At 43.3% G+C, this 24675-nt stretch overlaps 2 protein-coding genes across 2 annotated transcripts in view; one reads left to right on the top strand and one right to left on the bottom strand.

Annotated features, from left to right (window-relative positions):
- Nucleotides 1–14097, bottom strand: part of LOC116157683 (leucine-rich repeat-containing protein 37A) — a 42980-nt gene extending 28883 nt beyond the window's left edge. Inside the window, exons 1-7 of the mRNA XM_064495068.1 lie at nt 13364–14097; nt 12727–12892; nt 11697–11800; nt 9568–9828; nt 5443–9191; nt 3033–3104; nt 668–739 (exon numbers count right to left, since the gene is read on the bottom strand). Of these exons, the coding sequence (XP_064351138.1) occupies nt 668–739; nt 3033–3104; nt 5443–8909 (3611 nt within the window). The 5' untranslated portion in view covers nt 8910–9191; nt 9568–9828; nt 11697–11800; nt 12727–12892; nt 13364–14097. The remainder of the gene's footprint in view (nt 1–667; nt 740–3032; nt 3105–5442; nt 9192–9567; nt 9829–11696; nt 11801–12726; nt 12893–13363) is intronic.
- A 2299-nt stretch (nt 14098–16396) lies between these two features.
- The window catches only part of LOC116157877 (uncharacterized), a 696771-nt gene continuing 688492 nt past the window's right edge, over nt 16397–24675 (top strand). The window contains exons 1-2 of the mRNA XM_064495094.1: nt 16397–18114; nt 22351–22418. Coding sequence (XP_064351164.1) covers nt 18042–18114; nt 22351–22418 — 141 coding nt within the window. The 5' untranslated portion in view covers nt 16397–18041. The remainder of the gene's footprint in view (nt 18115–22350; nt 22419–24675) is intronic.

A 24675-nucleotide genomic window follows, 5' to 3' on the forward strand; every position in this document is an offset into this window, starting at 1 on the left:
GTTTACATAATTCATCTACTTTAACATTTAATATTTAAATGTGAATTTAATTTAGATGAAAATTATGAGTTAATGGCATTCATATTAATGTAAGTGTTCTATATTTTCTGGTCCTCTAGGTGACAATCTCAGCTTTACTTTAATTCCTCTCATTCTACTAAAGCACCTTTTTCACACCTTTTCTGTGAAGGCCACACAGTGAGTACGTGAGGCTGTGCAGGCCACACACAGTCTCTGCCGTGTGTTTTCCTTTGTTTTTTTCCCCTGTTTTCCCACTTACAGCCCTTTAAACATCATCCTTAACTTGTGTGCTGTCAAATACAGATCATGGGAAGGATCTCATCCGTGGGCCATAAACTAAATGTAAGTGGATGGTATAAGAACACTTACATAATAAGGTTCATATGGGTGTCTATAATTGCTCAGACCACATTACCACTTTTCCTCTACAACTAAAAGGTAATTTTTTATCTATATAAATTAAAAATTAAAAATGAATAGGAGGTATTTGATGCTAGAGAGATGGGCTGGGACCCTACAGACTTAGAGAATTATAGAATTTTATTGCTCAAAAAAACTGTAGAGGTTATTTAATTTAAACCCCTTAATTACTTTATCGATGATATAACTAAGAACTCATAAATAAAAGATTAACTAATTAACTTACAAATACTGCAGGGCTAGCAAGCCTTTAAATGAATCCTTACGCAACTCAGTCAAAGAATTATCTCTGAGAATTCTGAAAAATGAAAAGGTTATTTTTGGATCAATATGCAAAACAACTACAATTATTTACTACATAGGACTAAGTCATATATGTAGGGGAAACCTGGGTAACGGTGCCACCTAAATACCCTAATTCTTATTTTAGATATGGTGATCTCCACTCCGGTTTCATTTAATCATTTCTTCTCACGTCTACCTTTGTGTCCATCCCTTTCCATTACACACACACACACACACATGCACACACGCACGCACACGCACACCCCTATCCACTCTTCCTCACCAAATCATGTATTTAAGGCCTACTCTGCAGATCACAAGTCCTTGGTTAGAACCCAACTCTGGGCAGCACTGAGGCTGCAGAGCTGCCATGCCTTTCTCGCTTTTCCCAAACTGCATGTGGAAGTCCCAGAGGATATTAGGGCTGGAAATGAAGTCATTTGATTTTTTTTCCCCACTGAAATTTTTTTCAAGATTAAAATGTACGTAAAATATACAAACCTGTTCACTTTAATAATTAGAAATCCCCATGTAACACCATCCACTTCAAGAAAGATCACAGCCAGCACCCCCGGAGCCCCCGCTGTGCTCCTTCCCAATTACAGCCCTCTCCCTAGAGGGAACCACTATCCTGACTTTAATACTACTTCCCTTCCTTTTCAAATGTAGTTTTGCCTTTTATACATCAGCCACAAAGAATATAATTTATTCTTGCTTCTTGAACTTTATGTGAGTGGAATGACTTATGTATTATTCTCTATGTTCTTTCATTCAACAATATTTTGTAAATTTATTTTGTTCTTGCATGTAGCATGTAGTGCTGCATGTCTAGCAACATGTGGCTACTGAGTACTTGAGTGGCTAATGTGCCTAAGGAGTTGAATTCTAATTTAATTTACTTATTTTTAAAATTAAAATGTAAAAACTGATACTCAATGTAATTATCGGAAAACTTAAACTGTGTTTGCAACAATTTGGGTATGTGATACAACTTTTCAACTGTAAATTTTAAGAAATCTAAATACAAATAAAATTTAGCAACAAAATTGAGATTTCAGAGTACGGACAAAAAGTATGGAGACTCTCTCATTAATTTTTATACTGATTACAGGTAGATATGACAATACTTTGGATATTTTTGAAGACTTAATACAAAAAGATGTAGAATATCTTATCAACAATGTAATTTGGAAGTTATACTTATGATTTGTCTATTCAAGTTGAATAATACAAACTGCCATAAAAAATGCCAGTTAACTGCTTTGAATATAGCCTTCCCCCTAAAATCATTATCTTATTTAAGCTGACTTATCTACAAATCAATTTAAAAAAATAGAAAAATGAAAAGAGGACAGACAATTCAGAGATGAAATACAAATGCTCAACACACATATAAAGATATTTAAATTCACAGGTACTCAGAAAAATTCAAATTCAGATGGAACCCCTTTTATTCACCCTTCAGATCAGCCCAAAACATGGAGAACATCCAGCAGTGGAAGGCTGTGGGGAAACAAAGGCTGTCAGGGAGTGCTGACTGGAGTGTCAACTGGCACAACTTGCTTGAGGGCAATTAGAAGTTTGTCTCTACATAGTCTTTGCCCCAACAATCCCATTTCTACATATCTATTCTACAGAAATACCTGACAGGTTCACAAAGATGCATGCACAAGGATGTTCATTGCAGCAGTGTTTGTAACAAGAAAACTGGACATAATCTAAACACCTTTCAATACGGGCATTATTAAACTGATGCGTCCATACTATGGAATATTATGTAGGAGTTTAAATAAATGGGGCAACCCTCTATGTACTGGGAGGGAAAGAAATCTAAGATGTATCGTGACATTAAAGAATCATGTTGCAAGATTTTAATCACTTAAGTAAAAAGATATAATAAAGTCACACAACTAACTTATTTTGTTATCTGTAAATGTGTATGTAGTCAAATACATGGAAAAGAGTCTGGAAGGACTGTTTTACTAAACTCCAAACTGTGTGGGTGGGGGATTAAGGCACAAGGAGGGTTTTCACTACACCTGTTATTTCATTTTTCTATATGGAGAATATAATCATGTATTATTGGTGTAATGGAAAATAAGTTTAAGTTGGTTCTTGCCTATTTGAATGAGGGCCTGCCAAGTTTAAGTTTTTAAATAAAAACAGAATTTCAATCAATAGTTTGGTTTGGAATGTGAAGGGGCAAATACCTTTTAACACAGCTGTTGACCTCAGAATTCTGGACCAAGAAGAATCTGACAAGGCAGTTAGTGTTTTGTATGCATATTTGGAGAGAATATACTCACAGTTTCTCAGTCCAGCGGTAAGGCTTCCAAGTATTTTCATCAATGTAAGAAATAGAGTTTCCTTGGAAATCTCTGTGAAGAAACAGTTCATATCCTTAAATAGGTAGGGAGAGAACGAGCAGACTAAGTGAGAGAATCATGGCAACCTTGTGGGGAATACTCAAGTGCAGAAAAGACCAGCTTTCTACCTCCCACAGCTTCTCAGCTTCCCAGTGGGCACAATTCCTAAAGATACAATAAAGATATAATGTGAGGCCACTGGCACAAGCAATGAGGCATCTCCTCAGAACCTGAACTTTCTGTCCGTCCAATTTCTTGGATATATATTGCCAATTGTTTTGAATGTAAGTCTTTTTTCTCCCAAAGACACTTATATGTCTAAAATGACTCCTACAAATCAATGATAAAAATGGCAAAAATGTATCATTATCAGCAAGTAAAGAAATCTTATGCCAGGTAACACCAAAGCTTTGGCTCAGTGCCCTCTAAATCTCTCCAGGTATTGGAAGGACATGGGCAGTTAGAAATTAGAGACTATTATGGAAATATCTCTCAGACATATTGCATAAGGAAAAGCACAGATCACTGAGCAAGGAGTAAAGTTATTACCTCATTAGGGGAAAAAATGCAAAGGAAAGAGACTGGAAGGAAGGACACACATCCAAATAGTAACATAGTTCTCTTATGGGTGGGAGGGAGGGTAGGGAGAGAATGTCACATTTTAGCCTGTATACTTCTATGACATTTTCTTTTAAACAGTGAGAATGTATCCATGACTTACACATTTAAAAGAAGCTGTTAAGTGCTTGAGGTTCAGTTTCAACCACTAACTGTGGATGGCTTTGAACCTTTACCTTTAGCTTTGTCCTCTTCCCTCAGCCACAACCATTTAGTTTATATACACAATTTTCAGGGGGATCAGAAATAAGTCAAAACAGATACCTGTCTGCCCACCTGCCTATGGGACATTTCCACTCAAACAGAAGCCTTCTGGTTGCTTTATGTTCATCAATAAAACTGAATCCATTTCCCTCAAACTGGCTCTCCTTCCCAACTGTATTTCCACCTGTTGTACCACCATCATTCTCCTCATCAACATATTTGATTTTTCTCTCCTGTACCCCTCATCCCCTGACTCTAGGCAGTTACTAAACCTTGTCAGTTTTCCCTTTGTCGTGCTCTCAGGATTTCCTTCTCCTCCCGTCACAACCATGCTAACTCAGCCTGTTCTCACTCTCCTCCTAGGTTTTGCTACAGCATTCTGTTTGGTCTCCCTGAATCCAACCTTCCTCTCTAGATCACACTACAGATGGAATCTAAAATAAACTTCTTGTTTTCATCATTTCTCTCTTTACCTTGAAAACTTTCAATGGCTCCCCACATCTTATACCATATTTTTCAAACCCCTATTTGTAACAGTCAAGGTTTTTCATAGCATATCTTTCATTGGCGCTTAACCCAGTACTTCACAGCTAGACTGATCTCTTAAATCCTGATAAGTCCTGCAGCCACACCTTTCCCTAGACTGTACTCTCTATTTTCGCTCTAACAAGTCATAGCCAGTCTTTAAGTTCCAGGGACAGTTTTAGCTTATCCATGCAGTTTCCCCTGACCTCCACACCCCAGTGATTCCAGGTTCTGGTTAATTTCAGCACCCCTCTGTATCTTTTAATACTCAATTAGACATCACCTCCCTTTTAAGGCGTGTTCTCATTCCTCCCACCTATCACTGTGATGCTCTGGAGACAATGCCATATTTCTGTGGCTCCCACAGTACTTAGCCCTGGGTTGGGCATAAAATGGATGCTATACATAGAAATACTGAGGGCAAAGATGAGTAATCAATATACCTGAGGGATTGAATAAAAATAATGGCTAACACTCAGATATATGCTAGGCACTGATATAAGAGCTTTACATGTATTAACTCTTCTAAATCTCACAATAATCCTATGAGATAGTGACTATGATTATCCCCACTTTCCAGATGAGGAAACTGAGTCACAAAGCTAATAAATGGCAGACCTGGATTGACACCCAAGTAGTCTGACTCCAGAATCTCTACTCTTAACCACTTTGTTGTATTAATACCAATGAGATGGGGAGAGGGACATGTTGCTGTAATGAGGATGGAGCAAAAATGGGAGAAGAGAAGATGTTAAGAAGTTAACTAATGGAGTAAAAAATGGAGAAGGAAAAAGAGTAGGGGCAGTTATAAGTAAAAGACTGGAGAAGAAGAAACAATAGTAAGAAGGCAAATGAAGGTAAGAAATTGCTTATAAGACAAACAAAAGGTAAAAACAGTCAGCCAGTGTGAGCTAGGGAGATGAGGAAGACCCAGGAAGACCTCGAAGAAAGGCTGCCAGGTCAGGCAGGAGGCAGAGAACAAACGAGGAAAAGCAGTTCTTACAGGATGGTGAAGGTGCCGTTGTAGCTGCTGGGCTGCGGCACGGGCACTGTCTGGAGCCTCTCCTCTGGGCTGAGACCAGTGCAGGACAAGATCTTATTACTGCACATGCAGAGCTCACAGATGTCCACACTTGTGGGAGCGCTCTGTTCCGGTTGCTCCTTTTCTGAGGTGTATGGTACAGAATGCACCACCGAAGGCTCAGCCGAAGCAGGTGTTTTCAGTGACCCTGGGTGCCGAGTTATGGTATCTACCTGACCTACAGGGGGAACTGTGACTCGAGTCAGGTCTGGATGTGCAAGTGCCACCTCAGGAGGAGGAGCTGTAGTCTTCTGGAGGACTGTAGAATGTTGAGCCTCCATAGCAGGTTCTGAAGTCATGGTTAGCTCCAGGTCTACGTGATGAGGTGTGACGCTGGACGGTGTTGTGTGCTGACCTTGACCCTTAATTGAAGTCGGAATGGTCACCTCCTGATGGGGTGGATATTCAACAACAACCTCCTTTGGTGGCTCTGGAGGCTGAGCTGGGGTCTCCTGCTTGGTCGGAGAAGGTTCAACATCCACACTGGATGCTCCATTTACAGTAACTTCCAGGTCCACAGTGTGAACTGTGACTGGAGTGATGCTTAAAGGGGTGAGTGTCACCTCAGGGTGTTCTGGAGGGGGCGATGTGGAATGTTCAGCTTCCGTAGTAGGTACTGAAGTCATGGTAAGCTCCAGATCCAAAGGTTTATCTATGACACTAGATGGCAGTAGATGCTCAGGGTGATCCTGGTCTGGTGTGGGAACTGTCACCTCCTGATACAATGAAGGCTGATGGGGCTCTGGAGGCCAAGTTGGGGTCCCCTGTGTGGTTGGAGAAGGTCGAGCCTCTGTATCAGGTTCTGGACTTAGTGAAAGTTCCAGATCCAGAGGTTGAACTGTGAACTCAGTCATGGCTGGATGCTGAGCCAGCACCTGCTCTGCCTGTGGAGGTGTCACCTCCATGTACGTTGGATGAGATGTCGTCTGCTGCAGGGCTGCAGAGTGTCCAGCCTCTGTAAGAGGCCCTGGAGTCACGGTAAGCCCCAGGTCCAAAGCTTTATCAGTGACACTGGGCGAGCTGGAATGCTGAGCGTGATTCTGTCCTGGTGTTCCAACTGTCATCTCAACCTCCTTAGGTGGCTCTGGAGGTTGAGCCGGGGCTTCCTCCTGGACCGAAGAAAGCCCCACCCCCTTAGGGGGACCTGTAGTCTGAGCTGTGGCCTCTTGTTGTCCTGGGAAAGATTCAACCTTCCCAGGGTGCTCCGGAGACGGAGAAAGAGGCTTAGACTGGACTGGAGAAAATTCAGCCTGCTCGGGGGAAACGGGAAAATGAGCAGAGCCCTCCTGCTGCTCTGGAGAACTTTCAGCCTCCTTAGCAGGCTCTGGAGTGATGACAACTGTGAGATCCAGGGGTTTGCCTATGGTACTAGGCATCACTGGATGCTGAGCTTCACCTGGCCCTGCAGGTGAGAACGTCACCTCATTAAGTACTGGATGTTGAGCTGCGGCAGCTGTAGAGGTCTCTGGAGGCTGAGTTGGGGGCTCAAGCTGGACTGGAGAAGGTTCACCATTTCCTGAGGGGGCTGGAGGCTGTTCCGGAACCTCCTGCTCGACCAGTAACGGTTCCAACTGCTCAGGGGACCCTGCAGACTGAGATGAGGCCTCCTGTTGGGGCGGAGAAGGTCCAGCTTCACTTGTGGGCCCTGAAGTTATGGTGAGTGCAAGGTCCACTGGGTTAACAGTGACACTGGGCCACTGCAGAGACTGAGCTTGATCCTGGCCTGGAGGAGAAGCTGTTGTCACATGATCTTGAGAATGAGCTGGAGAGGGTTCGGCCTCAGCGGGAGACTGTGGACGCTGAGCTGTGCTTTCCTGCTGGGTTGCGGAAGGCTCTATCTCTGCTGGAGACTGAGCTGGGCTCTCCTGCTGGGTGGCTGGGTTCACCACCTCAGGATGCTCTGTGGGCTGAGCTGGGCTCTCCTGCTGGGTTGAGAAGGGTACAACTTCCCCATTAGGCTCATAAGGCTGAGCCGGTCGTCCCTGTTCACCTGGAGAAGGCTCAGCTTCCTCAGGAGGCTCTGGAGGCTGACCTGTGGCATCCTGCGGGGTTGGAGAAGGTTCTGCCTCCACAGAATATTCAGGAGGCTGAGGCCGGGGCTCCTGCTGGGCTGCGGTAAACTCGCCTTCTTTAGCAGGCTCTGGAGTGACCATAAGTTCCAAATCCACAGGTTTAAGTGTAACACTGGACAGCTTGGAGTGAGCTGGATACTTACTTCCATGTCGAGCTACTGCCTCGTCACTCGTTGGAAACTGAGGTACATTCTCGCCAGGGGACCCCGGAACTTGCGCTGGGGCCTCTTGCTGGAGTGGGGCAGAGTCATACTCAGGGCGCTCTGCAGGCTGAGCCTGGGCCTCCTGAGGGAATGGAGGAGGTTCCGCCTCCTCAGGATGCTCTGCAGGCTGAGCCTGGGTCTCCTGCTCAAGTGAAGGTTGCACCTCCTCGGGGCTCTCTGGAGGCTGAGACGCAGCTTCCTCCTGGACTGGAGAAGGTTCCACCTCCTCAGGGCTCTCTGGAAGCTGAGGCAGGGCCTCCTGCTGGGCTGTGGTAAACTCGCCTTCCTTAGCAGGCTCTGGAGTGACCGTAAGTTCCAAATCCACTGGTTTAAGTGTAACACTGGATGGGTTGGAGTGAGCTGGATACTTACTTCCAGGTCGAGCTGCTGCCTCATCTCTCGCTGGAAACTGAGGTACAGTCTCACCAGGGAACCCCGGCACTTGCGCTGGGGCCTCTTGCTGGAGTGGGGCAGAGTCATACTCAGGGCGCTCTGCAGGCTGAGCCTGGGCCTCCTGAGGGAATGGAGGAGGTTCCGCCTCCTCAGGATGCTCTGCAGGCTGAGCCTGGGCCTCCTGCTCAAGTGAAGGTTGCACCTCCTCGGGGCTCTCTGGAGGCTGAGACGCAGCTTCCTCCTGGACTGGAGAAGGTTCCACCTCCTCAGGGCTCTCTGGAGGCTGATAGGGGGCCTCCTGCAGAACTGGAGAAGTTTCAACCACATTAGTGACCTCTGGATTTATAGTAAGTGCCAGATCCACAGGGTTAACACTGACACTGTGCAGGTCTGACTGCTGAGCTTCATTCTCATTGGGACCATGAGGCCTTAATTGTTCAGCTAAAAGCTCCTGAAGCCCTCCCTCCCCCCAAGGGACTGCAGCGCCTACTTCCTCAGGGCCCTCTGAAGGCTGAGACAGAGCCCCCTGCTGAAGTGGAGCTGGTTCTGTCTCTTCAGTGGCCTCTGGACGCTGAGCCTGGGCCTCTGCCTGGGGCGGAAAAGATTCAACCTTCCCAGGGGTCTGTGGATTTTGAGCAGGACCCTCTTGCTGGGGTGGAGACTCAACCTCCTGAGTGGGCTCTGGACGCTGAGCCTGGGCCTCCTGCAGGGATGAGGACATTTCAGCCTCCTCAGGGGGCTCTGGAGGCTGATCTGGGCTTCCCAGAAGATCCAAAGGTAGATCTATATCTACAGCTTTGATCTTATTACCTTTAGGTCGAGACAGAGCTGGGGCCTGATTCTGATCCCAGCCTAGCACTGGAACCTCCTCTGGGAGCTTTTGATGCTGGGTTATCCTGTCATTCTCACCTTGACGTGGAACAGCAACATCTTCATATGGCCCTGCAGGCAGCTCTCCATTTGACTCTAAGTCCGGGTACAGGAGCCAAGTCTCAGCTGACTCCTGTGTGGAAGAATTAAACTCCCCTGATTGTGAGTTGGGGGTCTGCTGGACAGAGCCCAGGGACCACCTCAGGGGCCATCCCTGGACCAGCAGCCAGAGTGGTTGCCAAGCAAAGAGCTGCAGCAACCAAAAATACTGGGGGAACATAACACAAAGACGATTCGGGCACAGTGACACAGGCTAGTAGGAAACTGGCCAGGCACACTGAACAGACACCGAAGCGAAATGGCAGCTTGGCTACACGTGCGCCCCTCCCCTGCCTCATGCCCCACCCTGTAGTGACACCTCTTTTATTAGGTCAGAGTGAAGATGCAACCACAGTCAGGCTTTTTCCCAGGGTCCAAGCCATCCTTCCCCCAGCAAAGGTGACACTTACCTCCTGCCAGGCCCTCTCTCCAACCCCAGCACAACGAGGCAGGATTTGGGCTGCAGACCAGAGTGGCCCCAGGCTCCAGCAGCGCAGGGGTGGGGGTGAGGTGGTGCAGAGCTTCCCAAGGAAGTCACAGGGCCCGGCCTTCAGGAAGATTCAGAAGTGCTAGCCCAGTTCTGGGCATCTGAACTCCTCCTCCTCAAAGCTGACATCTGAGAGACATTCTTCCTCCCCTTGGCCACACTGCTTCCAAGAAAAGTAGCTGACCTACAAAATGAGCACCAGTCAGGGCGGCGGGAGGGAAATACACCTTACAGTTAGATATTTTAAAATGTTGCCATGTCCTCTGAACTCTCAGCATCCATGTCTGATTATAAAATTCACCACTCTATTATTAGGGGTTACCACTGAATCAGTGATGACTCCAAAGTTTCTGCAGGAAGGGTTTTGGAGTAGGTGAGCAATTCACCCTGAGAAAGAGTGTTGGAAACCAAGTGAACAGCTCTTTACATCAGCATGGGAAAATTTGCCCATCTCACCTTGTCTCAGCACAGCCATTAGTCTAGAAACAATTACAATGCCCCTTTTCAGAGGTCTACCCTGTGTGCACACACAGAGAAGTCACCTTGAATGTTAAAGTCAGCATGTTGGGGGGAGGTATAGCTCTGTGGTTAGTGTGTACCTAGCACACACAAGGTCCTGGATTCAATCCCAGTACCTCCATTAAAAATAGTGGGGAAAGGGGTGGGAAGGGATAAACTGGGCATTGGAGATTTGCAGATTCTAATACTATAAATAAAATAGACAAGTTTATACTGGGAATGATATTCAGTATCTTGTAGTAACTTATGGTTAAAAAATAAGAAAACAAATCTATGTATGTTCCTATATGACTGTGTATTGTGCTGTACACCAGAAATTGACACAACATTGTAAACTGACTATACTTCAATAAAAATATATTTTTAAGAAATAGTATTTATGTAAATAAATAAATAAAAACATGATTACCTCCTCCCTCTCAAAAAATAAAGTCAGCATGTTAAATAATTTTCTTGAAATACTGCAGATAGCACCCACTTTACTTCCTTCACAGCCCTTATAATCAGCTCTCTAATTTTAGTCGTTTTTAATTGTCTGGCACACCCTCTGGTCACTAAACTCCATGGAGAAGGCGCTTCATCTTACTCCCAGCGTTAAGCACATAATGGTTTTTAAATGGAATTGATTCAAAGATTGGCCAATGAGGAATGGCTCTGTTGTTATAATCAGCTTTCTGAAAATTTTAGCATCGATACTGAATCCGTTCCTCTCACATTTCACAAGAAGCTAGACTTCTTAAAGCGCAAACATGGATATGATTGAAGTGTCCCTGATTTAAACTGAATTTAAAATAATTTGTTATAAATTGAATTAAAATAATTATCTTGTGCAGAAGAAACTTCAAATACTTTTTCAGAACGTAAGCATCTTGTCTTTCTCTACTTTGTTCCCTTCATAACAAACTTGGCAATGCTGGGTGAGTTACATAATTAGAAATCTAGCTGCACAAGAAGTTCTCAATGACATGAAACACATTTTTACTCCTTAAAAAAATCTTATATGCAGTAGATTAATATTTTCTTTTAGAAATTACTTTGACAACTTAATCCCTAATTCAGGACATCCATATAGTTAATTTATAGAAAGGTTTTTCAGTAAAATACTTCACATAAAATATATATGAGATGCTGAGATTTGGTAACAACACACCTTATTTGAAAGGCATTCACAGTTTTCAAATGCTGCAGCATAATCCCACTTTAGGCCATATTTACTTGGTTCCTAAATGCTTGGGATTCTTCTTAAGGGGAGTTTTAAAAGACCTGTGTCTTCTCCTGTGTCCACAACTGTAGAATCACACTGATGGCCCTCAGTTCTGCTCTCCAAATTTCAAACAAGTGGTCAGAGCCAAGGGTAAGGACAACCAAGAAAGTCTTAGAGTGGGGAGGATATAGTTCAAGTGGCAGAGAACATGCTTAGCAAGCACGAGGTCCTGGGTTCTACCCCCAGCACCTCCTCTAAAAACAAGTAAATAAATGAGTAAACCTAATTATTGCCCTCGTGAAAAAAAAAAAAAAAAAAAAAAGTCTTACCTAAAACCACAACCAGCAGTTTCTGGAATGCATCTGTCATAGCCTTTTGAATAGCAAGCTTCTGGGTTATCTTCCTTTTCATAAGGTATGATAATGTAATGGCCCTAAATCCAAGAAAAAGAAAGACTTAAAATGCCTATCTGAGTAACTGATTTTTGTTATATATTTAAAAAGAAAAATGCATCTATGATTCTTAGATCACTATCGTAGCAACTAAGGGCAGGCACAACACACACGTGTGGCTGAATGGCTGTTGTAGATACATCCTGGCAGGACAGCTTTTTACCGTCCAGATTGATTCTGGAAGTTCCTGAAGAGCTAGACAGGAGATGCAAGCCAAGAATGTGGCACACATATCACATCAGATTTCAAATGGACAAGCTGAAGCTACACTCCGGCTCTCCCGTGCATAAACGGCTGGAATTGTACAATGAGACAGATTTGGTGGTGGTGCAGATAGTCTGTCCTCTCCCAGAGCATCAGCCACTCAGGTGGATGGTGGAGCCTCCTCCACTCCATTAACAGACCTGCCTCTGACTTAAAACCCTAACCCCAAATGCCACAGGTTCTAGGAAAAAAAAAAACTCAGTACCAGCTGGAAAAACCTTTCTAGGGATCTACATTTGACTTTATACACTCAAGTCCTTGTATAGGAAGCAAAGGACTGAACATTTACACAAGAGTTTAAATCTTTAGATGATGATTCTGTTGGGATAAATGAAGGCTACAAGAAATCTGTATTGGAAAGGACTATTTAAGCACAAAACAAATTATTAACCAAAAATGGGGGAAAAAAATTTTCCCTCCTAAGCTTGACAGGTTGTCAGCTCTAAAATTTTAGAGTTAAAGGTTCTATCAGGCATTGCCTAAGATAAGAACCTATATGGCAAGGCTGAAAAACTCTGCTCAGGGCTTTAGTTGCTTAGCCAGGGTGATGATGTAACTGAAGAAAAAAAAAAAAGAGTTTTAGAAAGAAAGGAAAAAGGAGAAATCCCACCCCTCACCACCCACCACACACTGGAAAACAGACCTTCCTCCAGCTTGTGCAAGGGTTCCTCGGCCATGCCAGCTCCAGGACTCCTGCCCTCATAGGACAGCAACAACACCTCTAAAGCACAGAACTCCAGGCTTTGCTTCTGATGTTGTGCCACAATATCTTCATTTTCCCTTTCTTGAAGGTCAGAAAGATCCTGAAGCTGGTAAAATTGTGGTGATGAGTTTTTTTGTTTTTTGTTAATGGAGGTACTGGGGATTGACCCCGGGGCCTCATGCATGCTAAGCACATGCTCTACCACTGAGTTACATCCCTACCCAGGACTCTGAACTAAAGTCAATTCTTCAAGATATTTTCTTATTATAAGTAAAAACTAAACTCCAGCAAGCCCACTTAATAGTAGAGGTGTCCTGTTGCTTCAAAATCAAGTAAGGCTTGCAAATGAATTACTAGATATGGACAACTATTTTTTATTATACACCATACAGATACTGGAGAAAATTATGAACACCACCACCAAGTCAATGAGATTATCGTTATTTCTACATGGAAGGTCAATGCTCAGAAACTTGTCTTTCACATCTCCCCACAACCCAGTTCTAATCTTCTCTCTGAAGTCTAGGATTTCAATGTTGAAAGGAGTCTGTTTAGTCAAAGAAAATCTACAGTTTACCTTTATGATCCTTTTTGACCATCCATTGAATCCAAAGTAGAAATTGGCCAATTCTTGGCACCTGGAGCTGCTTAGGGCAAGGGCATTAAGTTCAACTGCCTTACGTCTGGTGCCCAGACAAACCTAAAGACCTAAGAGGCCTAAAAATATCACAACCTGACACAGAGACTTATTTTGGGTACACCTGAGATTTATCAATACCAATTTGATAAGAGTGGTTGTGAAGATTAAATAGGACCACAGTTTAGGCAATGAGTTCATAGGAAGCCCTAAATAAATATTACTTTTAAATCAATACTTTTCTGTATCACTTTCAGGGCCCCTGATTAATCAGGTTTCCCTGACCTCTGGTGGTGAAGGTGATGATGAAAGCAACCAAGGAAGTCCTGCAGAAGCCTATTATAGGCTTGAGGGTAAGCAAAGGAAGTAAATTGTTTTAGTCCTGTCATCCTGTAGCTCCTGCCCGAGAATATGAACTGAAGGGGAGATAAGATGGACCTGCCACTGAAATAGGACCTGAATCTGTAGCAGCCCCGCTCCCCAAGTTACTAACCCCTGTGAGAAGGAACACACATACCTCTATACATTTTATAAGCAACTAAATTAGCATTCTTTTAGCATCATCTGCATTAGCAAGCTTCTTTGAGAGTCCAAGTATCTCGTGTTAACTCTCTAAATAACTTACACATTACTCACAACATTGTAAAATGAGTATAACTTAATCAAAAAAATTAAAAAAATAAAATTTAAAAATTTAAAAAATAACTTACACATTACTGTGGATTTCTTACGTTGCTAGTTTTATGTCTCTATTTCAACTTTAGATAGGATGTATAGAAATATATTCAAAGAAATTTAAATAATACAAGTAAAGTCAAAGCATTATTCTTTTTTCTTTTTTCATTCAGCCTCCTTGCCCACAAGACGGGAGGACGTGGTTAACTCCAAAAAAACATGGGCACAGACTAAGAGGCAGACAAGAAAATCATTACAAGTCTCTGCCCAGGGAAGGCAACAGTGCCAGTTGTCTCCTTAAGGATATGCACAGGATGGTTCTTCCCTCACCAGGGGACCAGTCCTAGGGGTCCAATCTCCTGCTCCAGGAGCTAGGTGGTAGCAGAGCCAGCCTTAGGCTGGGTCCCACCCCTGGCTGGGCTCCTGGGGCTGGCCTAGGCTTCGAGTGGGCTCCCTGGGGGAAGTGGAACCAGCAGAGGAAGCCCCTGCTAGGGGAAGACCATGAAGAGAGAAGGGAGCCGCCCTAGCCCTGGTCCCCATCATTCCATGCTTCCCCCTGGTCTAGATCAATCTGACCTGGGCTGACCCTCCCTGCCCCACCCCGGCCCACGCCTTCAGAAGGCTGGCCTAGGGGGGCCCCTGTGTGAGGCACTGGCCTCAAGACCTGATTCTGTAAGATGCTGACAAAAGAAAAAGTAGACATCGAGGCAACAGGAGAGGAACAAAGTAGCCAACACTGGAAGGGACTCAAGACACTAGGACAACCCCATCCCCTACCACTGGGGCACTGGAGCCCCAAAAGCCTGCTGGGCCCTCCAAAACTGTAACAGCCCCTAGAGACCTGGACCTGCCCCTCTCTTCACAAAGATCTTTCTCATCAGGGCCTCCTCATCTCCTGCTGGGTGGGGAAGAGGCCCAGCAGACAATGGGGGAACAATCCTTCAGTCCTGCCCTTCCTCAATGCCTCCCCAATGCACTCCCCTCAGGTTCCTGGGTCTCTCCCTCTCTGTAAAGCACACCACAAACACATCACTGTTCTGAGCAAACAGCACCTCGCTCACTTCTCAAGACCTGTCCTTAGTCCCACTACTCAATGACGGCCCCTAGCCCCTTCTGCCTCTCTATTCCACACCAGCAGGTCTCACCCTGCTCCTATTCTAATTCACGCTATGAAGCCAGCTACTCTGCACCCCTCACCTCCAATGGCAACAGACCTGCTCCATGCCGCACCTGAACACCACAGCTGTCCCCAGTCACTCCCCACTCTGCACTCCCATCACTCCGCCACACTCCCACCTGCCACCACTAACCACTTGGCCCAGCGGAGCTCTGTAACTTTCCCCTTTACTCTGCCTCCACTATTCTCTTCCTCATACCCCATCACCCTTCCTCCACACGCAGTACCCCAACCCCTTGACCCCTGCAGTCCCAGGGTCCAGGCGCTACTGACCAACGTGCCCAGGCCACGGGAGGCCGCGCCTAACGCGGGAACCAGGGGCCTGTGGGTTCAGTTCATGGTTGGGTACAAGGCTGGGGTAGGGGGGGCGGGGCCTGACCAGGGCTCGCGCCTCCTCAGCGGCAGCCGCGGTTCCGCCCGCCGCCGGCTCCTCGGCAGTTGCCGCTTGGCCCGGGGGAAGCTGGAGGCCGTCGCCGCCTGCCCCTCCCCACCTCGGGCCGCCCCAAGCGAGGGGGGAGTTCGGGGGTTGGGGGGTCTCTGCCGGGCGCGCCTGGGCAGCGCACCGTCTGCCTCCCGCCGCCGGAGGGGCGGGCGGGGGGGAGGGGAATCACAGCACGCCGGAACCGCCTCGCCGCCCCGGCGCGCGCGAGGGGGACATCACTGGACCCACAGCACCGAGGCAACACGGGCCGACCCTTCCCCTCTCCACCCTCCCGCGCAGAGGCAGGCAGGGCGCGGCGCGCGTGCGGCCCCTCCGTTCCCCGAGCTCTGGAATACTTCCTCCCTTCCTCGCAGCTCAGGCGGGTAAAGGCTGTGGCCCGTTCGCCTCAGCTGCGCTGCGCACGCGCAGTGAGGTTCCCCGTGAGCGCCTGCGTTCCTTCTTAAACTGAGAGATGCCGCGGGAACGGAGGAGCTGAATGAGAGCTGACTGGACAGCGGAAGCAACACCGGCCCGCAAGACCCGAATGAAGCCAGACCGGAGAGCCGGAATGGGGCCAGGCGGGCCGGTCTGAAAGTCTGCATTTTCATCCCAGCGGAAACCGCCGGCCCCGCCGCGGGCAGCGGCTGCTGCGATGGCAGTCGCGGCGGCGGCGGAGGAGAGACGCGTGAGGGAGGTCGCGGCGAGTGGGCTGGGCGCCCGGTGGGCGGCGAGCCTCCGGGCCGGAGCCTGGGCGACCTGTGGCGCCGGGGAGCCCTCAGGTGGGAGGGAGCCGGGAACGCGGGCTCGAGGGGTGCCAGATGGAAAGTCTCCGGAGGGCGGAGGCCGCGCCTTTCTCCGCCCCCGAGGGAGCGGCTAAGCCTTTTATGCAGCAGGCGCTCAATACGTTTATTTACCGAAATGTAGTTGTGAGCATCTTTTCGTGGCTCAGCCTCACAATCTTCTCCCCAGGCTCAGTGTTCCTTCCCTTTTGGTCGTTCCATTGCCTGCCTCAATACCTTGCCGTGATTCAGGGGTTCCACTTGGTTTGTGGAATCAGAATTCGAGGGCACGGGCCTGGGAGTCTTGTGTTTTAACAGCCTCTCAAAGTAGTTGACTGGCTAGCTTTTTAGAACGACTGTTCAACAAATGTTTGTGAGCCTTCTTAGTGCCAGATTTCATTCCTGGCAATGAAGTCCCTGCTTGATTGATTATAATTTTTTGCTCCCCTCTTTTTTCTTTCTTTTTTGTCTTATACTTGGATTTTCTTCCACGATGGGGAGTCCCAGGCATTGTTCTAGGCACTGGAGAAGAAACAGCAATGGATGAAAACTGAAAAAATCCCTGCCTTTTTGGAGGTTATGTTCTAATAGCAGAGGCAGAAGATAAAGTTCAAGTTTGTTAGTGAAGGGCTGAAGAGAAAAAAAATAAAGGCATTTGAGAAAGGGAGATAAGTGTGTGTAGAGGTATGGTCTGTGAAATTCTTCATGGGGTTGCAAGCATAGGCTTACTGAGAATACTCAGTTTGGTAAATGACTGTGGACCTAACAAGTATCATTTGATTGCCAGACCACCTTTGGGTGCTTATGGGAGAGGTTACAGAATCTAGCTGAGAGATAGAGAAATACGACTGGGAAAACGCTGAACCGTGTGACAAGTTTCCTAGTCAGGAAAAGAGCCAGTCTAAGTGAGGTGGGGTTTGTTGGGCTCATAGGCCAGTAGTGGAGCAAATAGAAATCATTTGGACATTTCTGTTGTATAGTTTTGGGAAAGTTTAAGTTGATTTGACTCAAGGTCCAGTTCAGTCAGGGGGTATTCTGTGGTCTGGATTCAGTTTTGATTGTGTAGTTTCTTAAGGGGGTAGGGGGTCAAGAACAGTTTAGAAAAGTGGGGAAGAGATATTCTAAGAATATGAAATAGGATTTAATTATGACAGTCATGTTATTTTGTATTGATGCAAGTCTGTCTCTGGTCCCATGATTTCTGTAGTTCTGTGATTTTTCCTGCCCCCCCCCATCAGCTTACCTTTTGCTGTTCTTGTCTTACTTGGTCTTTTCTTTTCAGCAAGTTGACTTTCTCTTCTTGGCAGTTCCATCTTCCCTTCCATGTCCAGCATGCAGTGCCGTTCTTTAATCTCCTTTTCTTTTCTGTCTCCAGCATTTGCTGTGGTAGCATTGAATCCCATTGTTTCCTCAGAGGGCCATGAAAACAAAGCATGCTGCAAGCTGTATAGTAACTACGAGGTGTGAGTGTCTGCCACCACAGGATATGAGAAACTCAGTGCTTGTGGGCATTTTGTCTTCCCTAGGTTCAGGTACAGGAAGACTCAGGTGACTCAGAAGTGGAGAATGAAGCAAAAGAAGATTTTCCACCTCAAAAGAAGCCAGTTTGGCTGGATGAAGAAGATGAAGATGAGGAGATGTAGGTTGCCTAAGTTTTTTCTTGGAATCTCTCCGGATACTTTAAAAGTGATTTTGCAGTTTTAAGAAAATTCTTTTTTTGAATATATGATTATGTGAAGATTTGAAGAATACTGGAAAAGTTATTCATAGTCCCAACCATTGTTAACATGTTGGCATACATCTCTCTCCTACGCCATATAGAAAAGCTATGAGCACAGTGTTTGGGGTCAGATGAGAGTTTGCCACCTAATTTGGCTAGTTCCTAGATCCTGGGCAAGTTTAGAACCTACCTTTTCTTGTTTGTAAAATGGAAATACAGTAGCTATATCAAGGATCTCAGGATTAAATGAAATAGTATATGTAGAGCTCTTAATGCAGTGTCTGAAATTGAGAAAAGGCTAAAAAAAAAAAAAAACCAGCTAGCATGCACAGTGTGTACTTTAATAGATGAGAAAGTATTGTATTGCGAGCATTTTATTTTTCTTTTTAGTAAGTTGATATTGAGCATCTTTATGCATAAACTTTTCCCCATTCCTTAAATTATTAAGAAAGTTTCTTTGAGGTAGAGTTACTCAAAGAGCAGACAATTTTATGGTTCTTGGTAAAGACAGCCAGGTTGACCCCGAGGTTTTACCAGTTTACCTTCCCAAGGAAAGGTGTCCGTTCACTTCATTTTAAAAAATAAAGATTTACCTTTTTTCAGACTTTGTCAGTTTAATGGGTGGGAAATATCTACTTAATTTGTGTTGAGAAAACATTTTTTTTTGTTAGTCATTGGTATTTCTTAGAAGTGTTTTCTATGATGTATTTATTTATTTGTCTACTGGAGACTGTTTCATTTTGATTTTTTATTTTTAAAATGAAAATTGTGTATATTTAAGGTATAGACTATGATGATTTGCTATAGAGGTAGAACATTTTTACTGTAGTCAAGCTATTTAGTATTTCATTTTTTTTTTCAGTTACTATTTTTATTTGTGGTGAGAACACCTGAAATCTGCTACCTTAACGAATTATGAGTATACAATTCAGTATTGTTAAGTACAGACATGCTGTACATTAGCTCTCTATCCTACATATGTGCAACTTTGTACCCTTTGACCAACAGCTCCCTATTTCCTCCACCTCCTCACCCCTCCAACCATCATTCTGCTCTTTGGTTCTCTGTACTCTACTTTTTTCAGATTCCGCATTTAAGTGAGATCATGCAGTATTTTCCTTCCATGTCTGTTTTATTTCACTTAGCATAATATTCTCCAGGTTCATCCATGTTGTTTCAAATGGCGGGATAAGACTATTTGTTAATGATTTTAGTACATCAGTGCCTTATGTTTTGAGAATTTCAAACCTTTGTATGTCGCATTTATTGCACATTTTCTCCCAGCTTTTTGTTTGCCTTTTAATTTGATGTTGTCTGACACACAGAATGTTTAAGTGTTTATATAGTGAAATTTGTGAGTCTTTTCTTTTGCTGTTGTTTTTAACAGTAAAAAGTTCTTCAGAGAGAGATATTAGCCTATATTTTTCTTTAATCAGTTTTTTAAAGTTTTTTAAAAAATATTTTTAACTCTAATTTACTTGGAATTTATCTTGGTGAATGGCATAAGCTGTGTCTAGAGAAATCATTCTGAATTTGAAATATTAACTCTTCAAAGGATATACTAGATAATCTGAAATGCTGGAGATTCTTTTTAGCTTGGGGAAGAATGGATAAGATGCATTGAGATGTTCCACATCTTACAAATCTTGACCTATATTGTTTGCTCAAAATACTAAAGGCAACAACTTTTATGTTGAATCTTTAAAAGTCACTTAAAGCATGCTGTTCTGTTTTTTATAGGGTTAACATGATGAACGATCGTTTGCAGAAAGATATGATGAAAAATACTGCTGAAAGTAAACTTTCAAAAGATGAGCTACAAAAGAGACTTAAAGAAGAGTAAATGTCCTTTTCCATTTGTTTTAACAAGAGGTACTTGTAACCAGTAGCTTATTTTGATTTGCTCAGTCTTTGGCCATAACAGCTTCTTGGGTAGTCAGGTTTCCACTGAAACATTAAGCGCATTTGGAAGCATGATTCCGTTTTAGTATTGGGAAGGATGTACAAAAACTTTTTGGAAAAAAACTTGTAATCCCACCACCCACATATAATCAATAACACTCTTTTACTTACTTGTCCATTGGTATTTGGTAAACCATCTCTATTCCACAACTTCTAGGCTCTTTTAGTTGAACAGAGCTGGGAAATACATATTTTGAAATAATGATTTTATATTGATACTTTTAATTCAAACTTACAAATCTTTAAAAGCATTTTAAAATATTGTTTTTGTTTGTATTGAGAACATTTTTTATATTTCTTGCACTTTTAAAAAAGGTTTGTTGAGGTATAGTTTACATATAGTGAAATTCACCCTTTTGAAGTATCAGTCAGTGAATTTTGTTCAGCACATACAGTTATGTAAGCACCAGGACAGTTAACACATGGGATCAAGACACAGAATACTGCCCTCACCCAGAAGGTTTTCTTATACCCTGTGGTAGTCAGCCCTTCTCATCTTCTAACCCCTTTAGCCCCTGACAACAACTGATGTGTTTTCCGTTCTTGCAGATTTGCCCTTTCGAGAATGTTATATAAATACAATAATATAATATGTAGTCTTTTGAATCTGTTGAACCTACTTAGTGCATTTATTATTTCAGATATTTTCTAGCTTTAGGAAATCTTTCCAACTAGATCTTTTGTTTTGTTTAGTTCTTATTTTCCTTTTATGATTTCTTATGTTCTTACTTCCTTTCAATACTTCCTTTCAGTGTTTGTATTAGCTATTTTAAAGTCCTTGTGTGCTAATTCTGTAAGGTCTGTCACTTCTGTGTTTCTACTGACTGCTTTTTCTCCTAGTTATGGCTAATGTTTTTCCACTTCTCTGCATATCTAGTAATTTTGACTGGATTCTGGGCAGCGTGAATGTTGTTCAGTGTCGATTTTGTTTTTTGCTTTTAGTGTTGAACTTTGCCTTGGCAGGCAGTTAATTGAGTCGGAGATCAGTTTGGTCTTTTCAAGATTTATTTTTAGCTTTCTTCTAGAGTAGCATTTATTCTAGGTTGGTTTAGCCCCATTATTAGGGTATGACCCTTCTGGGATCTCTTCTGAATGCTCTGAGTGTTCAATAAGGACCTTCCTTCTGACAGGTTGAACTCAAGTGTCTGAGGTGAGGTTCTGCGCAACTTACAGCTCCCTAGTAGTTCTTTACTTGATCTCACGGAATTTCATCCCATAAGAGTGCAGCTTAGTATTCTGCAGAAGTGTCTGTGGACCCCTATACAGAGATTTCTGGAGCTCTTTCTGCAGTTGACTGTCCCTCAAATTCCTGTTGTCTCACCTTCTTTCAAGTCTGATCTTTTTCTCCTTCGTTTTTGTCAGGGTCTTATAAAAATGCCCTGGGTTGGGGGGTGGTATTGCTCAGTGGTGGAGCACACGCTTACCGTGCACGAGGTCTTGGGTTCAGTTCCCAGTACCTCCATTAAAAAAGAAAAAAATTGCTTTGAGGCGAAAATCCCAGTGATGGCAGGGCTCACCTTATTTCCTTTCTTTTATGGATCATGGTCCTATGTTGCCTGTTGTCCAGTTTCTGAGAATAGTTTCGTATATTTTGTTCAGCTTTCTAGTTAGTTATGGCTAGTGGTCTTAGTTTGGTGGACTTGTCTGTATTTCTGTGTTAAACAGTGAAAATGACTGTTGGCGCTCTTCCATAGGCCAGCCCTGCAGAATGTAACTGTCATGCTTCTCTTGAGGTTACTTTTTCCTATGTGAAATGCTCCCATGTATTCAAAAGATATGTGGTACAGTTCTGTGTCTTTTACTCATCTAGTCATTTTTTTTTCAGACGTGCTCTGTTGTACTGTTGTGTACTCTGTGTGCTGTAGCACTGATGTATAACTACAAAGAGACTTCTTTACTTAGTGCCAAGATCTGGTGTTTTGATATACGCAAATAAGGCAGCTATATAACTAGATGTAAATAATTAACAACAAGTATGTATCTAGGACTAGTTTAAATGGTTAGAAGTTCATGGCAGGCAAGTTGGGACTACCTTGTGTGAGTAATCTTTCTGTTCTTAAAGATAATAACTTTTATGAAAGAGATTCTGTACATAACTCTCAAGGGTGACCTGTCCTGTACTCTTTAAATGTATCAAGCTCTATGAAAATACAGTGGTTACTATAAAAAAATTTTTTTAATGTCTTTGCTTAGATTCCATCATGCCATGGGGGGAGTACCTGCCTGGGCAGAGACCAATAGATGGAAAACATCTTCAGATGGTGAGTGTTGACACTTCTGTTTAAGTTAATAAATAGATCCCTATTCCTGTTCTGTTGTGAATTTGAGCTTTCTTATGAGGCTCATTAATAGCTGGTGTTTGAAATATGTCTTTTTTTTTTTAATGTCTGGTTTTATAGTCTACCATTCATCTGAGGGAAGCCCTTTCACAATAGTGTAAGGCTTTTAATACCGTATTATCCACTGTAAAGACAATAATGGATGAATTCTATGAGTTTTTTCCTTAACAGAACTATGTTGCATTATGGCATAGGGTTAAGTAAAAATGAATAGTAGTATTATTTCTTGATTCAGAGCCCCTTCTGAAGACATACATGGCAGCTAATGTAGCTGTCCTCTAGGAAATGGAATGTCTTTCAAAGGAGTATATGTCACGTCAGACCCAGATGATTACTCACTTTATAAAAACCTGTCTTTAAACTCTAGATTTTAAGATTGTCTTATTCCAAAACTGTTTTCTGCTTTTTTGATCTTTGACTTTAGATATTTTAAATATGGATGATTTGGCCAAGATCTGATTTGAGTGCTTGGAGTTATAAATTTTAGAGTTGGAATTGACCTTGAAATTCTTGAGGAACTCTAGAGTATATCTTCCCATTTAATGAAGGAGCTCCTTTCTTAGCATCTTTGATACCTGATGAACTTCTATTTGATTTCCACCGTTACCTCTCCCTCCTTTCTCCCCACCACTGTCAGTCCTCATGGTGTTCAAGAATAGGGAGCCCTTACAAAGAGCCAGTTGTTTTATATAATTCTGTTAGAAAACTCTGTTTGTTATTAAGTAGAAATTTATCTTCTGGTTTCTGACCAGATACTTTTAGAGGTTGAGGGACTCTTCGTGCTGTGGCCTGACACTGCAAGAACCTCTTCTGCAACATCTGTCAGATGATCATTTAGCCTCTGCTTAAATATTTCAAATAATGTTGTACTCTTTATTGGAGTATCTCTTCCCCTTCTCCTCTTTTCTTTAAGAACTAATTGTTCTAATTTTTTTTTTTTTTTACTATTTTGAAATTAAATCTCCCTACATTCTGTAGTCCTACCTTTTGAAGAGGTATAATCTTACCTCTCTTTCATATAAACTGTTTGTTATTTGCGAAATGTCTTTCCAAGTTCATTTTTAAATATGTTAATCGTCTCTTGTCTTTTAACCTGTTTTTACATGACACAGTTTTCAATCCTTGGTCACCAATTTGCTCTCCTGGTTGAAATATAATTTTATTATCCATTTTAGAATGCTGCATTCATAGAACAACAACATTTTAGATCCGTGTAATTAAAGATAGGTTTATGCTCATTGTTGAAGCAGAAAACCTCCCAGATCCCAGGAGAATTTGTTTTATGTGAGTAAACATAAAACTGGGGTAGTGGGAAGGTGATGCTCTATTTCAGGGACCCAGGTTCACAGAGGTTCTGCCCTCTTCAGGCTGGGTCGTCCACAGTTGCCCGAGATGTGACTATAGGAGAAGAGAGCGGGGCTCACCAAGGGAGGTCTTCACTGGCCCGTCCTGGTGGTGGTGCATGATACTTTCACCTGCGCTTTATTGGCCAGAACTCAGTCACGAGGCCACACTAACTGCATGGAATACCAAGAAATACAGTTTGTCTTTGTGCCCAGGAGAAAAAGGAAATGGATTAGGTCGACAGTGAGCCAGTCTGCTACCATTTGGGATATGAAGTCTGATACCTTAATGGTACAGATGAGGGGAGTCAGGTTCAAAAAGCTCGAAGCGACTTGTCCAGGGTGTATTTACTGGCAGAGTGGTGACTACCACCCCGCTTCACAGTTACCTCCAACATGTTGGTATTCTTACCTATAAATACTACACCGAGTATCTTTAAAAGAGAAGTACTTCCCCCTTTAAACATAATTATAATGCTTTCGTCATACACCTTCAGAAATCAGTAGTAATTTCTTAATATTATGGATTGTTTTATTGTTGCTGTTTTGTTAATTTAATCCTCCCTCCACTCCTGCCTCAGTCTTTTTAGTTTGCTTTGTGTTCTGCTTGGTCTTTATAGTGCTCTTTGAAGTTTTGTAAATTCTTGTCTATTATGTCTTCAAATACTGTTTTTGTTTTTTCTTTCCTTCTGGAATACTAGTTACACGTATGTTAAATTTAAAATATATATATGTATATTCTGTGTTGTTTTCTGTGTTATTTGTCTTTTTGCTCTCTGTACTTCAGTCTGGATATTTTTTTTTTTTCTGATCCTTTTTCCAGGCCACTGATTCAC

Source organism: Camelus dromedarius, chromosome 16 (assembly GCF_036321535.1).
Source record: "Camelus dromedarius isolate mCamDro1 chromosome 16, mCamDro1.pat, whole genome shotgun sequence".
NCBI lineage: Eukaryota > Metazoa > Chordata > Mammalia > Artiodactyla > Camelidae > Camelus > Camelus dromedarius.